Source organism: Caloenas nicobarica, chromosome 10, assembly GCF_036013445.1.
Source record: "Caloenas nicobarica isolate bCalNic1 chromosome 10, bCalNic1.hap1, whole genome shotgun sequence".
NCBI lineage: Eukaryota > Metazoa > Chordata > Aves > Columbiformes > Columbidae > Caloenas > Caloenas nicobarica.
In genome coordinates, this window is record NC_088254.1 from 9,040,985 (window position 1) to 9,057,911 (window position 16,927).

At 40.6% G+C, this 16,927-nt stretch overlaps 1 protein-coding gene and 1 long non-coding RNA gene across 2 annotated transcripts in view; one reads left to right on the forward strand and one right to left on the reverse strand.

Annotated features, from left to right (window-relative positions):
- ALDH1A2 (aldehyde dehydrogenase 1 family member A2) overlaps nucleotides 1-8,958 on the forward strand; it is a 55,764-nt gene extending 46,806 nt beyond the window's left edge. Inside the window, exons 10-14 of the mRNA XM_065641964.1 lie at nucleotides 65-249; nucleotides 947-1,111; nucleotides 1,552-1,709; nucleotides 2,480-2,554; nucleotides 7,147-8,958. Of these exons, the coding sequence (XP_065498036.1) occupies nucleotides 65-249; nucleotides 947-1,111; nucleotides 1,552-1,709; nucleotides 2,480-2,554; nucleotides 7,147-7,219 (656 nt within the window). The 3' untranslated portion in view covers nucleotides 7,220-8,958. The remainder of the gene's footprint in view (nucleotides 1-64; nucleotides 250-946; nucleotides 1,112-1,551; nucleotides 1,710-2,479; nucleotides 2,555-7,146) is intronic.
- Nucleotides 1-16,927, reverse strand: part of LOC135992651 (uncharacterized) — an 87,940-nt gene that overhangs the window by 21,694 nt on the left and 49,319 nt on the right. The gene's annotated exons all lie outside the window — the stretch shown is intronic.

Here is a 16,927-nt window from a genome sequence, read left to right on the forward strand (position 1 = left end):
ACTGGTGCAATAGCAGATGTGTCTATGATGTTTCAGAGCAACATTTGCTGTCTTGGTTTTTTAGTGGACTATGCTGTGGAACAAGCTCACCAAGGGGTCTTCTTCAATCAAGGTCAATGCTGCACTGCAGGCTCACGGATTTATGTGGAAGAATCAATTTATGAAGAGTTTGTTAGAAGGAGCGTAGAACGTGCAAAGAGGAGAGTAGTGGGGAGTCCTTTTGACCCAACTACAGAACAAGGTCCACAGGTACAGGAACAGTGCTTTGGCTCTGCAGCCCAGAAGGTGGCTGGAAGTGTTTGACTTCTCTTAGGACAGAGGTCAGTGCGTACTCACTCACAGTCCAGGGCAGCTGACATGATAAATGCTTTCAAGATTAAAATTCTAAAGGAGGAGATAATCTGTGCAGCTCAGAGGTGTTTCTTGTTAAGTAAGAACTCTCATCTTAACTAAGTTTGCCTCCCAGCTTTAACAGCAAGATTCTGATCTTCAGCCCCCAAGATACAGCTGTAAACTGTGAGAAGCTCTCAAAAGTCTCTGTGGGCATTTTCAGGAATTGTCTACAACCAGTACTGTGCTTGTAGACCACTAGAGAAATAGGAATTCTAAGCAAAAGAGGGAGAATTAGAAATAGGTCTTCAGAAAACATTCCTGCCACTAAAACCAGCTGGGCTTATACCACTTTCAGGAATTTAACCTGGGACAAAGAATAATCATTTACTTTGTACTTATAAACCAGATAGTTTAGCCACATACATAAGATGACACGTGACTGAGCCATAGGTTACAGTCAGCAGCTATTTGTAGATCTTTGGCATCTCCAGCTCAAAGAGTAGTGAACATCAGCATGAGTCTGCTCATGGGGACACAACTTGCCTAAAAACCAATTTTGACTTGATTGTCAAGTGCATGATCTGCAAGTCAAATGACTGCTTCTCTCTTTCAGATTGATAAAAACCAATACAACAAGATCTTGGAACTGATTCAAAGCGGCATTACTGAAGGAGCAAAACTTGAATGTGGGGGTAAAGGGCTAGGAAGAAAGGGCTTCTTCATTGAACCCACCGTGTTTTCCAACGTAACAGATGACATGCGGATTGCCAAGGAGGAGGTATCCACACACACGGGCAAGATCATTTTAGAATGTTCTAGACGTGATTATTTTTCTTTTGTTTACTTCCTGAGACAACAGCTTTAGAGTTAAAAATACCACTATATTTAAAAAAAAGAAAAAAAAAAAGAAAATCTTTTCAGAACTCCTTATGCACACAGCATCATCAGTTGGGTAAAGAAGTTCAATTTTTACCACTGGCTTTAAAGTCTCAGACCTCAAAGAAGAGATAAGGGAAGAATGGATGAATTCCACTGAGTCAAATGCTTTGGGAAATTCATGCAGTTTTACAGACAGCTAGTATCACTATTAAACTTTGCTGTGGTAATTTGTAAAGAGTACAACAGGAGAGAGAAGACAATTAAAAAAGCAGAATAAAAGAGGAATAAAATGCCTCTGAGTGGGTTAGTTTATTAATTAATGATTGATCTTTCTTGCAGATTTTTGGGCCTGTTCAAGAAATACTAAGATTTAAAACCATGGATGAAGTTATAGAGAGAGCCAACAATTCTGATTTTGGGCTGGTAGCTGCTGTCTTTACAAATGACATAAATAAGGCCCTGACGGTCTCTTCAGCAATGCAGGCTGGGACAGTTTGGTAAGGCAGAAGTTATCGCACTCCTGCTCTTGGAGATAAAGAGTTTGACTCACTATCATTATGGCATCTCAGTTTTGCACCCTTTGTCTGAAAAGTGTTTATCTAGGCCATCCTAGTGGTGAATCACTAACCACGATAGGGAACAGCTGCAGGGCGGTGGTGTCACTGCTCACTGCGGGTGAACGCTGTTGAAAAGTGGCAAGCGCCTTGGGCAGTGCTGCCAACGAAGCAAGCAGGGTATGAACCATCCTTTCTGTGGGGCAGACAAATCCTATGAGGTTTCTGCTAAAGGCACAAAGAATCACATACTTCCTACAACATTAAGGAACTGAGGGGACACCTCTTGTCTTTAGTCCTTCGGTAATGCCACTTTTAGAGTTGAACAGCTTGCAATTTGGTATATCAAGCCTCTGTAAACTAAAGATCCAAGAGAAATCAGGGAGAAAAAGGACAAATTCACATCTAATAGCTCTTGTGTTATAAACTGGCACTGAGGTTTGTCTGCAGATTAACAGTTCATTACTGAAACTGTGTCCAAGTGTTCGGTGCCCTCCTCCAGCCCTCACAGGCCAAATCCCATTCTCCTGATGAGTAAGGAGCAGAATGTTGGTTTTGTGGCATAAATCCCTCATTTCCTTTCAACATGGGACAAGTTTGTTATTACTCAGAGTTAGACAGCGTCCTTAGCTCCACAAGTGTCAGCTTCTCTCTGAGTTCTGCAAAGGTCTCTCTGACAGCACAGTTGGATTTAATGCCTCTTCCTGTTACAGGATAAATTGCTACAATGCCTTAAATGCCCAAAGTCCTTTTGGAGGATTCAAAATGTCTGGCAATGGGAGAGAGATGTAAGTATTCCATTGCTGTCTTCTAAACTCTTTTCAGCTCTAGAACTTAATAAACGTTAGTAAATCCTTCCATGCAAATTAAGATCAGAAAATATTCCCATCTGAGGATCAGGGCATAATATAAGATGACTGATAATCAGTTCTAAATGCAATTGATTTACGTGGTAAGACCATTTTCTTTTCTTTTTCTTTTCCTTTTTTTTTTTTTTTTTGACATAGAAATACAAGTTACTGGAACTACTTATTATGAAAGGAACTGAAAATTTCACAGTATTTCTCTGAACTTGAAACCTATGTTTTCTGCAAGTTTTTCTTTGCCATATTAACCAGCACTTTTACAGAGAGATTCTCTTTTTGGTACTGCTGTGTGCTCGTTGACTGGTTTGGTGTACTTGTTTCAGAGTTGGTTTGCCATATATTTTGCCTCTCTTGCTATTTTTTATTTTCTTGACTTTTTCCTACATTTATTAATATAGGTGCATCTGAATTTTATTAAAATGTTATCTGTCTCTTCCAGATTTATGAACAATGTTAAATGAAATCAGGCCTAGAGAAGGACAGACAAATGTGCTTACATCCCTTTCAAAAATCACCTTCCATTACAAAGCTTTACGACTTTTCTTATTCCATTTAGAACCAAGTGCCAAATATTTTGAAATGGAGCTCTACACTCAAATACTGTCCCATGTACCTAATTTAAAGTTGTACCGGTTTTTAATTCTCATTATAATCACAGGGAAGTTTAGCAATTGCATCAGCCCCAGATTGGTTACGCGTACACAGGATTCAATTAATTTCTGTGCAGGAGGCATGTATACCAGATATATGTCACCTAAGCTTTCAAAATAGCTTATGGCTAATGGCAAACTCAGCAGTAAAACTGAAGTAAGGTCAAACTCTTTAAAACTTTAAATATGTGGAAGTATACAACTTGATCTATAAAATCAGCTCTGTGTAGTCTGAAATATTTGCCCTCATTAGGGAGTACTTTGAATAACACACTCATACTATTCTCCACATTCATGAGTTATGAGGTGATCTCACACTGGCATAAATATGTCAGCTCATCTAACTCTTATCATTGTGAAAATATTCTTAAACTACTAAGCTCGATAGAGCATATGAGTAACTTGACACCCAAGAATGACCCCACTGACTTCAAGGAAGTTAGCTGAGCAAGCAAAATATTCACATATTAATACCATAGAGTTTTGGAAAGGGGGGGAAACCACGCAGCACCCCAACTGCCATGAAAAAGTCTACGGTAGCTGTACACTTGATTCCCATCTACAGCTTTGAAAATATTAACCATAAACAATACATGTTTGGAATAGCAATAATCTCTGTCTCACAAAGATGCCTGAAAACCTACTTATGAGTCATTATTGTACTCCTTTCAGAACCTCTTTTACCAGATATCACCTCCTAATTCACCTCCTCCCTGCTTGCACTAATATCTGCATACTTTTTATTAAAATGTTGTGTTTTCTTAGATCCCTGTTTTTAAGGGTTACATTTTACAGCACAAATAATATCGAGTCAGGCAACTAAAGTACCAAAAAATAAAGAAGGGAAAGTGTCCTTTATATGTGTGTCACTGCTAAGCTAATACTATGTTACCGCCAGATCATAATTGTACCGTTTGTGCTAGCACTCTATTATCTGGGACTTGTTTTGTTCCTGCATTTAAATGCACAGATTTTTATCACACATGGGGAAAAAAATGAGCCTAGAAAGTTGAGATCTGCTATACTCTTTTTAGACTCCCACAAAATGTAGCAGGGTATGTGCATATCAGTAGAGAACCGGAACTCATGTACACAATACGACTGATTTCTGTTTACATTAAAGCTACTTACAATAATCTTGTATTCTCTAAAGAGTCTAAAAGAGGGAAATTTTTTTGTTACATTTACACTTCTCTAAAGCTTTTTATCACTACCCGAGTGGTATAAAATATAACTCCTGTAACTAAAAATCAGGTGACTCATCCCAGATAGCCACATGTGGTGTTTTATATTAGACAGAGTCCCCAAAAATTCTGGTCTCTGTCCAAACGCCTTCAAGGGAAGGAGGTGCCATTCTACTTCAGAGCTATCCTTTAATGCCATAGGAATTATTATTGTCTGGATAGCTCTGAGATACAGCAGTGCATAGTTGCATTCCCCAAAAGAAAAGCAAGCAGGAGAATGTCTTGGAGTTATAGTTCTTTTCCTTATCTTTTTTCTCTTGGACTGAGGGAAGAGAGTATGTAATATTTCTTTTTGAAGGACAATTTGCTCCACTTCCCTCACACCTACACGACCAAGAGACAGCATCATGCAAACTTGACCCATGGGCTCCTTCCTTTTCACAGACACAACTCTTGTTTTCACCCTGATACCAGACTGCAATCCAAGCGGACCCAAAGTGGCCATAGAACAGGATGTTGTTGTTCCTTACTTCCCTGTATTAAGCTGCGGGGACAAGTGAGCCCTTTAATTGAACACACGCTGGCTCTTCTGCCCTACATGTCTGGAAGAATCCATCTTCCTATTCCGCAAGAACAACTTTTTAACTTTTGAAAAATATTTGCCTTAGAATTCATCACAGTTGTCCACTTCCAATCTTTTGACCAGAAAACAAAACGCATAAGACCCTGGAGCCTTCAGCTGAAGAAACAGACAATAAATATATCTAATTTTGTTTGCCAGACCAAGATAAGAAACTAACTGACATCTAGAACGTACATAAAGGTGTTGGATACTCTGTTGGCTAGGTTATCTATTGACTTGCAAAAATGTTGGAGCCCAGCACAGCCCTGTGGAATCAAGCAGGAACTTTCACCCAGAGCAACTCACCAGCATTAGTTACTGGGCTCCATTCAGCTCCCGGTGGCACCTTCCCCTGAGCCACAAGGGAATGGTTCTGTGGCTCAGCTCGGTCTGATAAATAGCTACAGTTTTTGGTCTTTCTGGTGGTGGGATGGTCCAAACCAACAGGAACCTTTCACGTGTCAAAAAATCTTTATTAATGTATTTCCTTGCATGTACTTAGACTCTGGTAAATCTTAAAATGCCCACTGAATCATCAGTCTGAGTTAAATATCAACCACTACGTCACGTGTAAGGCTCACCAAGTTTTCAAAACTGCAGGTGGAGTGAACTGGCCTGGTAAATACCGATATTTCTGCCCAAATGAATTGAATTTCCATGGAAGGTTACAGGAGTTCCTCCATCAGTGTTGTATTTTGTGTAAAATTTACAGTGTAGAGGTAAATACAAAGTAGGCTACGCAACACCAGAGGCATGCAGAGGGGTTTAATGGCTTTAAACAGTGGCCCCTCACTCCATTCTGAAAGCAACACTTATTCAGAAGGAGGTTCTGAGGAATTCCCCTGAAATATTCTTTATGGTGCAGTTGGCATGAGATTCTGCACAGGGGATCCAGAGGGAAAGCAGTGTCAAATAGTAAACGTGCTAACATGATATGGAAGTCAGTGCTTTTTAGATTTTCACATAAGTAAAGGAGCGGTATTGTGTGTGTTTCAGGGGTGGAGATAATTTAACAAATGTCTGTGAGAGCTTGTGCAAAAGAATCCTTGTATGAGTTGATATAGAGAGATACTCTACTTCCAGACATGGACTGTACCTGTTTGAGTTGGGGACATTATTTGCTTTACATACACAGCATCTGGCAGACACATTAGAGCTTAACTAATGACTTGACTAGAACACACTTCTCCATTACTCGAAATATGCACAGCAACATGCAAATACCTAAAGTCCAGAGAAGACAGGCATAACTCCCAAGCAGCCATGCAATATCCACTCTAAACCTCGGCAGAGGCACCTAAGAGGTGAGCCAGGCCAGAGCTGACTACAGCAAAATCCACCCAGCAATCAGAAACACCCATTTCTTAAACATAATTTATCGAAAGCAGAGCAGGTGCCCCTCAGAGCCGGGTGTCAGATGGCTGGGACCCAGCAAGTGGCCAGCCTTGAGCAGTCCAGCGGATCTTGGGTGAGATGGTGTGCCAGGACAGAAGGAGGCCCTTCCACATAAATCTAGTGGAAATCTGAGCAAGCTGAACGCTCTTTCACAGTACATGCAAATGCTGATTTCTGCTGCTGAATATTTTGTAAGGGAAAAAGATCTGTGGGGTAGGAATCAAATTCATGTTGATCCAGGGTTGTGAGTAGTACTCAGTTTAGACCTTCTCTTTTTTGAGTGCAAATATAAACAGTAATTTCACTGGCCAGTGGTGTAGGTCTTGGTGTTTGGACATTTTCAATGTCTGGAGAGTGAACATCAGTTCACTCCAAACAGTTCCATCAACAGACAGTGTGTATTTCTGGGTTTAATGTCATTCTGTATCTCCTTATCAAATGCTGGAGCCATCCATTGTTCTTTTGACCTGAACTGAAACTTCATCTTCAGGTGTTCTGAAAGATGGCATGAAAGGAAAACCTGTACAAAATCGTAGTACAACAGAAACCTATGCTGATAATTTTAGGTTATATCTTCACTTTAACAAAGAAGCACTTTGCAGGTTTTTGCTCAATAAAGGATTCATGTTTGGTGCAAGCTGATGCTGCAATTTGTTTTTTTAGGGGTGAATGTGGATTGAGAGAATATTCTGAAGTTAAAACTGTGACAATAAAGATCCCTCAGAAGAACTCCTAAAATGATGAAGGACCACGTTGTGCAGAAGAGCACATGATGCCACCCTCTCTAATCCTTATGGAGACCAGCACTCAGGAATAAAAGTGTTACACGATATATATTTAAGAAATTAAGTTGCAACATATATACTGGGCACATAACTGCAAGCATAACGCAAACCAACTCTGCATGTTTTCATAAACCTCTCCTGAGAATTGTTACATCTTATAAAACAAATCATAACAAGAGATAAAATTGGTATTGGGCATCATTTAATAACGGTTCTAGCTATAAAACTGTTAAATGCAAATGCATGCACACACACATTTATCTCTTCTTTAAATAAACAAAGTCTTAATCCTTTCAGGTTGCCTTCTCAAACAGACCTCCTTGTACTTACATGCTAGTTTCAATTAGCCAGATTTTACCCAAAACGCTAGCAATGAACAACATTAAAAAGTATCATTGATGTTCTTAAAAAATAAAAGACTCAACTGTAACAAGCCCAAAGCTGGTATACTGGCAACTTTCCAATTAGCATGCTCACATAAAGAGGTCAAACTGGGGAGGGAATTAAACCATTATATTGGCAATGAAATCCAAATACTTAACAGTGAGATTTTGCTTTCTTGAGCAAGGTAATTTGGTTTTCAAAGCTTCTTTTCATAATTACTTTATGTCTCGCTATAAGCAAAAATCCTCCCTCACTTCCAGGAACTGGAAAGGTTTTACCTGCCTGCCAAAAGAGCATGGTCAGACAGGGTGGGAGGGTATTAAGGAGAACAGGAACAGATTCCAAGACTTCACAGAATATTTCAGCTTTCGCTGCTTGTCTAGTTTTGTTGTTGTTGTTACTGTTGATGTTTTCACCTTCTTTCTTTTCTTAAACAAGTATATGCACACACAGACCTCACTTATTTGTCTGCTATTAAACTGCCTGTGATTACACTGGGAATTATTACGTATTCATTACAGCAGGAAGAACCCAGCAAAAGCCCACTTGACAAGAAGTAAGCTTGAGTTAATTTTCTTACTAAATGTTGGCTTCCCATCCTTACCACGCTTGTGAGCCTCAGGTGAGCTTAATGGCTGGCACTGACTTTTCAACTATGTCTGTTCTTTTTTTGGCCCAGGACAAAAATACGAGCAAGTTCTTTTAGAAGTGAGGTGTTTAAAACCTGTCACATTATTACCTGCTGCCTACAGAGTCTCTTCCAATGTGTAACTAGCAAACTAAACACCATTTCTTTCTGCTTTCCAGCTGCAGAGCTCACCGATTCCCCAGACTTCTTTTAAAGAGGTTTCACTTTATATTTTAACTTAGAATTAAGAAAATTTATTTTAAAACTACACTAAATCATCCACACTGTGTAGCTACATTATCTGGGTTATCAGGACAGAGTTATGGCCTCAGGTGTAACAGCGTTCCGAGCTGCAGAGTCCATGCTGTGAACCGTTGAAAACTCCAGACCTGATCAGCAAATCATTTCTACACATTCTTAACTTCCTTTACTCTCCGAGGAATTCCTCTTAGATTTGAAGTTGTGTGTGTCCTTAAACATACTGCTGGATCAGGACAAGAGTATCCAGCACTTTGTAGTGTGGTGGCCCTCAATATTTTGTATATCTAACTCATGTCAAACTGTGTATGTGTTTTTGAAGCAATATGTATGCATCATGTTATTCAGAAATGACAGTACATTCACAGACACAGAGATGAATCAAAATATTCCTGAGCTGTTAAATGCAAATGCCAGGTACTTCTACTGTAGTGTATGTCAATGAAGAAAAATGAAATACAGCAAATAAGAGATTAGTTATCTTTTAAATTGCAATATAGAATATGAAAAAGGAGATTTTACTTCTTTTCTCCTATTTACTTAAAAAAGAAACTTTCTGTGCTAACAGCATTTACACCGTGTACCCTTTTGTATTCTTTTTGTGTATTTCGTATGTCTGTGCTTTATTCCGAGTACATTCAGGTAAATAATATAGAGTTGCCATTTTTTTTCAACCCTGTCACTGCAGCTCCACTTGATGTACATGGATTTGTGAAATCCTTTTTTAAATGTACCATTTGCATGGATCCAACAAAACATTTTTCCAGTCCCTGCAGCTTTTTGTTACAGTTTTTAATCATGTATATAGTTATATGTTATTAAAAAGTAAAAGGATATTTTCTATGAAGTTTTTTTCCATTAAAAGGTTTAGAGAAAGACTTTAGACTGTGAGACTCCTTTATTGTTGACAGAGCTATAAAAATATTAAAAAAAATATTTTCTTAGCAAAAGATCTGCTCTCACAGTAGCTTTATTTTCATTTGCAAAAGTGAATGAAGTAAAAGGCCAATTACATTTTCTGCAATATTATTGCAGCTGTATGAAAAACACTTGTGAATTGCAGATCTAGGTCATAGCCAAAGTTCATCCTCACCCTCATGGTCATAAAGTTTAGCTATTGGGGAAGGTCTGAAATCATCAGAACCAGTGGGGCACCCTTGCAAACTGCTGCATCACAGCTTGAGTTTGGGATAATGTTTTACAAAATCATTATGCCTATTTTTTCTGTAGTAGATGAGTCACAGAGATGATTAAATTAACACTCAGATCTTTTATGGAGTGATTTTCTACTTGCCTTTAATTTCAAAATGCTAAAACAGGAGAAAAGGACAGACTAAATGTTGACAGCCAGTAAAATTCATATGGCCAGGTAGTACACAACTCTCCCTCAAGCAATCCCTTTATTCCAGGGTTACTTTCATAGCTGGGAACAGCATTCCTCTTTTGAAACTGTGCCTATTTAGACAGAGTAACTACTCAGTTAATAAGGCCAAGTTACTTCATTGTATGGCAAGCAATTGTTATACCTCAGTGTCACAGAATAATACTGCTGGTTTAATCAACACTCTACAGGCAACCGCAATAGATAAAGTAACTTGACTAAAACGGATGGGATAAAAGAGAATAAAACTTAATAATAGGAGTGAAATTGCATTCTCAGAAAGGAGTACTGTTTCTGAAAGTCTGGGATATCAGGAATATGTTAGGCAGAGTTTCATTTCTATTTAATTAGTGGCATGCACAACACTCTGTCATGAGTCCATGAGTGGACAATTAGGACTTTCTGTATTCTCCATCTCTCTGAACTGTTTGCAGCCTGTCTCACCACTCCGAGCAGTCATAGGCACAAGCAACAGAACACTTTTCTGAAAGCAAAATGAAGGAAGGTTGTTCTCGAAACCACTTGAAAACAAGGAGTATTATCATCTAATGAAACCAGTAAAGTTCAGTCCATAGCAAATAAGCATTCCGTGGAGCCTCAGCCAATGAAAATATATGTATCAATAAATGTGTATACAGATATAGTAAAGGGAGAGTTTGGAAATAATAGTGCCTTTCTCTGGGAAAAGGATGTGAAAAAACCAAAAAGATTTTCAGATCTGTGGCCTTCAGACAGAGCGATGGATGTTGATACTACTTGACTAGCATTCATACATTTATTGGTGCCCTGCTACAAAGAACGCTCTTTCTCTTCCAGGATGAAAAAGCTTGCCTTGCACACGCAGAGGCACCGTGTTACAGTGCCCTCTTATTTCTCAGTTCTGTACTGCAAAAAAGAGAACCCATAATAACAGTGACTTCAGGGCACCAGTTCAGCTAGAGAGAAAGTCAAAGACAAGTGATACACTGTACTGTTTACTTATGGCTCTCTGCATGGTCACACCTAGACCTTTGGAGAGCTTCATTTACAGCCACCTTACATTTGCATCCATACATCTCCATTTGCTGCGTGCTAAGTCCATCAACACAGGAAGTTATTTTTCTCGTAACAACTTCATACCACAATGACTGATATTCACAGTGCTATATCTATCAGGAAGCAGCAAAAGCCTCTCTGGCTATTAGATGCCATCAGCATTCCCAACCCATTCAGACTTTTCTCAGCACATTAGACTACAGCTGCATAAAACGCATCTTTCATCCTCATTATTTGCTTAATTCTTTCTGTACCTACACTGTATCTTCTGTGTCCGCTGACACCGCAAAGGTATCAGGGAACTATCTGTGGCTCTGCCAGAAAGCTCAGGAGCTTCTGAAGCAAAGTGGGAGACTTTAGCGTGAAGTTGGGCCAATTATACAGATAGATTAGGCTGATGTGAGAGTAGTGGTATAATTTCATGTGACTAAAGTGTGGCTAGAAATGCTACTACTAGGGCTCAGGGTCCCACTTTCTTCTTCCACACAGCACAATGTGGAGTGCTGGGATGCTGGTTTCAATAAGCACTTGCCTGATTTTTCTCAGAGGATCAGAACTGACGCACTGGAATTCAAGGTTAACACAAGCAACAGATTATTACAGCTGGCTGCAGTGCAAGTTCAGTCATTTCAGTGGGGAAGAGCAGGTTAAGGTGTGTAGCCACAGCTGCTACACTGGGGTAGTGCTCAGCACCAGGTGCTTTGTTATCTAAGACTGAGGCCTAGAGGCTGCACACACACATATGACTGAGAATCTGTCCCAAAGACTGAGTAGAGCCAGAAGGGTGACTTACCTCTTGGTACAACTGGGATAAGTCACCAGAATTGTTGCATAATGTCCCTAATCCCCCTGTTAGAGGGGGAGAAAAAGCACATCTACATGCCCTTGGTTCATATGAATGGTTAATCCCGAAACAGTTCAGCCAGCTGAGTTTAAATCCTGAACCCCCACTAAAAGCCAACCTCATCCCCCCAGCACAGGTACTCCAGAGCCCAGTTGCACCACAAAGACCACAACTATTTCTTGCTGATATCAACAAATTTAAATCCACTCAGGCCACTACTGGAAAGAGGGACTCACTGCTTCTCTGTGGCGAGCGTTTGCACTGGTACTTTTCATGGGGTTATAGGATGAGTTTCATCAAACAGCAGAGGCTGTCCTGTACTATGCACAGCGCATACATTTTTGGCTGTGCCTGCAGTGCCAGGAAGCACTCCACGGAACAGTATTTCATCTGATTTGGGGTGACATTTATAAATACATTACGAGGGGCCCTTGCCATCAGCTATAATGCCCTTAAGTCTCCAAAGCCCAGGAAGGCTGGGACATCTGCTGGGGCAATATGCCTGAAGTCTACATTACTGTTACATTCCTCAGCACATTCCTGTAACCCTTCCTTGTATTGTAATTTAATACTAGTACCTAAACATCAAATTCTGCAATTCCAGGTTGGTTTTGAGGTGTTTTTATCTGCCTGGAGTCTTTTGATGAGACTTGCCAAATGAACCTGGATTGTGCAACCACAACAGCAACAGACCGTAAGAAAAGCTCCAGCTGCAGAGGTTGCCAAGGAGGCTGTGCACACAGCAGGCTGAAGTAACCCAAAAGGGTGCTTGTGAAATGTTTGTGCTGCTGGCAGGCAGCACATTGCCAGGACAGATCACACATCATGCATTTGCACATCAAATGAAGCTGCACTGGTCTGAGAGCATGGGAAAGGCCTGTCTTGAACGGCATGTGTTCTGCTTCCTAAACATGTATATTTTACACTTTACACTTGGTTATTGGCCAGATTGAAAGTACCACAAGTTCCCCAAAGCTTGTCGTTTTGCCTTTGAAGTAGAACTGTTTGGATAATGTTTCCTTTGGCAATTTATCTATGTAACAAAGCAGGGACTTCGCTGCACTGGCCTCTCAACAATCCACCACAAGCTTTTGTCGGAGCATTAGTGTTTTCTGTATATGCACTCACGCACAATTTGACCATTTTTCATGACCTTGCTTACCCCCTTTCCTTCTCCCTTATGGTTCCTCATGATGAGGTTGGTATAACTTGTGCTTATATTAACTTGCTTCATTTTGGGTTTTTTCCCCTGCTCTTTGTACACCTGGCTGAGTTCCCATTTCCTACAGCAGCTTGATGAGCAAGCATTTGTGTGCAGCTCACTCCTGCTGCCCACCAAAAATAAAATGTGTCTGCACTGCTTCCCCTGGCAAAAGGACACCAGCTCATGGGCACCCGTTTTCTCACACTCTCCTGGGAGCACCAGATAGGACATCGAGCAGGATCTCTTGTGAAGTTTCTGCTGTTTCCCACTTTCTATTGGTCCAAAACTTCTCCCACAGTCTTTGGCACTTAACATCCAATCTCAAGACACAGTCAGTGCTTGGCAAGAGTAGCCTTCCTTTAGGTTTTAGTTTTGAACTTTGCAAACACTCAGGTTTCTGGGAAGGATGCTAAACAGAAAGGTACATCCGATGGTCCTGCCACTAGTGAGAAATCCCAGCTCATTCATTCGCCATGAGATTGTGGCTCCCACTCAGAGCTGGCTAGTAAGACACTCTATCCCCAGGCTGTACAGCTGTAGGGGCTAAACAGACCACCTTTTATTCAAATCAGGCATTCCAAAAAAGCCCAGAAAAGTCACCAAATAGTCTCACACTTATTCTTCCAGCGTTATGTGCATATTCTCTTTAAAATACAACCTGGCTGTGAAATTAAGGAGAAAAACACATTGTCTCCAAATAAATGGGCATTCGTAGAGCTACCAGTCTCTGGTTCCTGAGTAGCCTGTAGCTCCTGAGCAGTCGAAGGAAAGCTCCTACCCTATGAAGTTGCATTGCACCAGGATTGCCTGAGCACTGGGGCTGCCACATCCAGTGTAGGGGAGGAGGCAAAGTAATGAGGCCGCTGAGAGCATGAAACTAAACTGGAGCAATGGACTCTTTTCTGAGAATCTGTCACATGTATCTTCACAGTGCGTATTGCACACCTTCACACCTTAACCACAAGAAGCCATTGCTAGAGAGCTCCCGGGGACCAAGAAGTTGGCCAGGCCTCTGAGCACATTAATATATACAGAACTGCCTACTCCAATAACTGAAACTGCAGCACAACCCAGAGCAATTCCTGCCCTGCCTGTGCTGCAGCCCTGCATCTCCAGCAGTTTTCTCCTTGCAGCATTTGCCTCCCAAGGACAAACACAATTTGCCAGACAATTATGGGAAAAAGTGCCCAGGAAACACCACTAATGCAACATAGTTTTACAGGAGTTTCCTTAGGGAACGCAGCATTTGACCCTCTGCACAATTTCCATTACATTCCCCTTTGTGAGCCTCTCTGATGCCACCATTTCAGACTGCTCTAGTGGGAAAATGACAGTAGTCTCCAGCTGCCCAACACCCTTCAGAAAGACCCAGGAAGATGCTCTCATCTGCATTTCTAGCGATTTTATAGCCAAGGCTCTGGGACAAATGTTTTAAGTTAATTTCCTATTCCATTTTAACAGACATAAAAAATCCAATGACAAAATCGCCACAGATAATGTTTCTCAGTGTTTCAAATCACCTTGCAGCTCTTTCCTAGAAAACTTCCAAAACTGTTTTCTTCCCTGTAGTGAACTGTGCCTGTATTATAGAAGGGCTGGTGCAAAGCTCTGCTAAAAGACAGGGTTGCTGGTTGATTTCTATTTTAAAAGCACACAGAACATCCTGAGCTCTTTCTCAGGGTTTTAGCAAAGAGGTTCTTTTAACTAACTGTGTTCTTAGGTAGAACAGCAACAAATGGCTCAATGATTTGTTTTTACAATGTCCTCTCTGGGAAGACTAATTACCAGCTTGCCTTCTAGCGTGCAGTTTCAAACATTTGGGGCCCCATTTTTTTTCAGGCAAAATTCATACTACAGACTGCAGAATCTGTCTGGGTGGGGGCATTTTGCTGAAAGTTTCTAAAAGCTTCAGGATTATGGGCTGGCCAAGAGATTTCATGATGCTTCTAGAATTCTGAAAAATTAAATAGGAGAGAAACATGCTTTCCTCTGTATTATTATTTTTCTTTTCGGGGCAGTAATACAGTCACCAAATCAAAGTCACTGCAAATGCTGTTCTCAGCTGTTTTGTACAGAAAACTCAGAAGAATGAAGGCGGATTTCATACATTAGTTGTGAAAGCTGCGTTCAGCAGCAAGAACCACATTGCACAGAGCAGTGCAGGGTGTTGAGCCACCAGCAGATTTTGCCTGACAAAGGAAAACAACTGATGTGCTTCCAATTTGTTTTCTTTTTTTACAAAGTCACAGGACAATGAACTTTTCCTTCTCACTATTCTTCCTAACGGACTTCTTTCTCCTTTCTTAATTCCTGCTCCTCTTGGGAGCCTCTCTAAAAGCTCTGGCTGAGGCAAACCACTCAATGTTTAACTTTACTGTGCATATAGTCTCTGCTAGTGTTTTCCAGCTTTGCCATTCACCACTGGGCAGGCTGGGCAGTAGTTCCTCAGCAGACTAGGTTCCTGTGTGATTTAGACTGCAGAACCAAGGCAGCAAACATCACAGATTTTCTGGGCTCGGTCGCAGCAGCCAGTGTTCAGTAGGTCATTATTAGTCCCATCTACACCAGGCTATCTTAACCAGTCTAATATGCCCTTTTTCCAATTATAGGTATCAACCTTTACAGCAAATAATTTTGTAATCTATTTTTATAAGGAAATTAAGCAGCAGCAAAGGTACTATATGTTCAGAACTCATGGTTGAAACATGTAAAGTAAAAAATAGACAATCGCAAAGACTTTCTAGGTTTCTATCCAAAATAGAGTCTTTCTCTGCCTTGAATGTTATTAAAGCTCTGCAAGACATGCTTGCCTACTTTAGCTTGAGTCACAAACCATCTTCTGTTGCAATCACGGGCACGTTAATATTTAAGCCACTGCAGATACTGCTGAGCAGAGAGAAAAATTGGCAAACAGGATGAAATTTATGGAAGGGATGGGAGAGTGGGGGGCTTAACTGGGCTTTCACTTCCTCTTCCCCCCCCAGACCTTAGCACACCTGGTACAGCTTCCTGCCTCACTCCCACTCATGCAACCGATCACGCCTCCTGCACAGCTCCTCTTCTGCAACCTTCTGCAATTGTCCTTTAAGTGGCATTATTTTAGAAATCTAAATGGAAAGGTTCCTCTCCATATCAGAAATCAAGCTACATAAACCTCACACAATATTCAGAATTTCCAGAATGCATACAGAATACAAAACAATTAATTTGCTTCAGCTGCGCATTTATATCACGGATGTTCAAGAAGTTCAGGCCTGGAAAGAAACTTGTCCTCTCTTAATGAGACTGTGGATATGGGCACTTCCTATGGAATATATTTACAACGCAAATAGGCTTTAGATGGTCTACAAACCAAAGTTACAAGAACTAAGGGAGTTACAGTTACAAGGTAAGCATCCATTTTTAAACTGTTCTAATAAAATCAAGTTATTACAGCTGCAATGGCCTGCAGGGACAACAATATTTGCTTTCTTTTGCGTCAGCTTTGTCAATCCTCCTTCACGGCACAAAAAAAAAGAAAAAGGTCTTAACTGATCACTGGATTATTTGAATGCAGTCGACCAAAACCATGGCCCCACTGTCCTCTACAAACATCATAGACTTGGTCTAGGCCTCAAAGATTTTAAAAGTAACATGAAAAGCCAGGAAAAAAAGGATTATTATTACCATTTTACACACAAGGAGCTGATTGAGAGAAACAAATGCAGCAACTCATCCCAAGATTACAGAGGAAATCCTGCTGCAAAGGCAAGGACCAAGCACAGATCTCCTGACTCCCAGCACAGCGGCCTACTTGGTACTGGCTTTTTCCTGAGCTACGTTTCTTGCACATAAACACTGTAATTATACTATTGTAAGGGAAAAAAATTATACATGCAAACACATACACAGAACTGATGAGACTGTTACGGAGGAATTCTGTTTG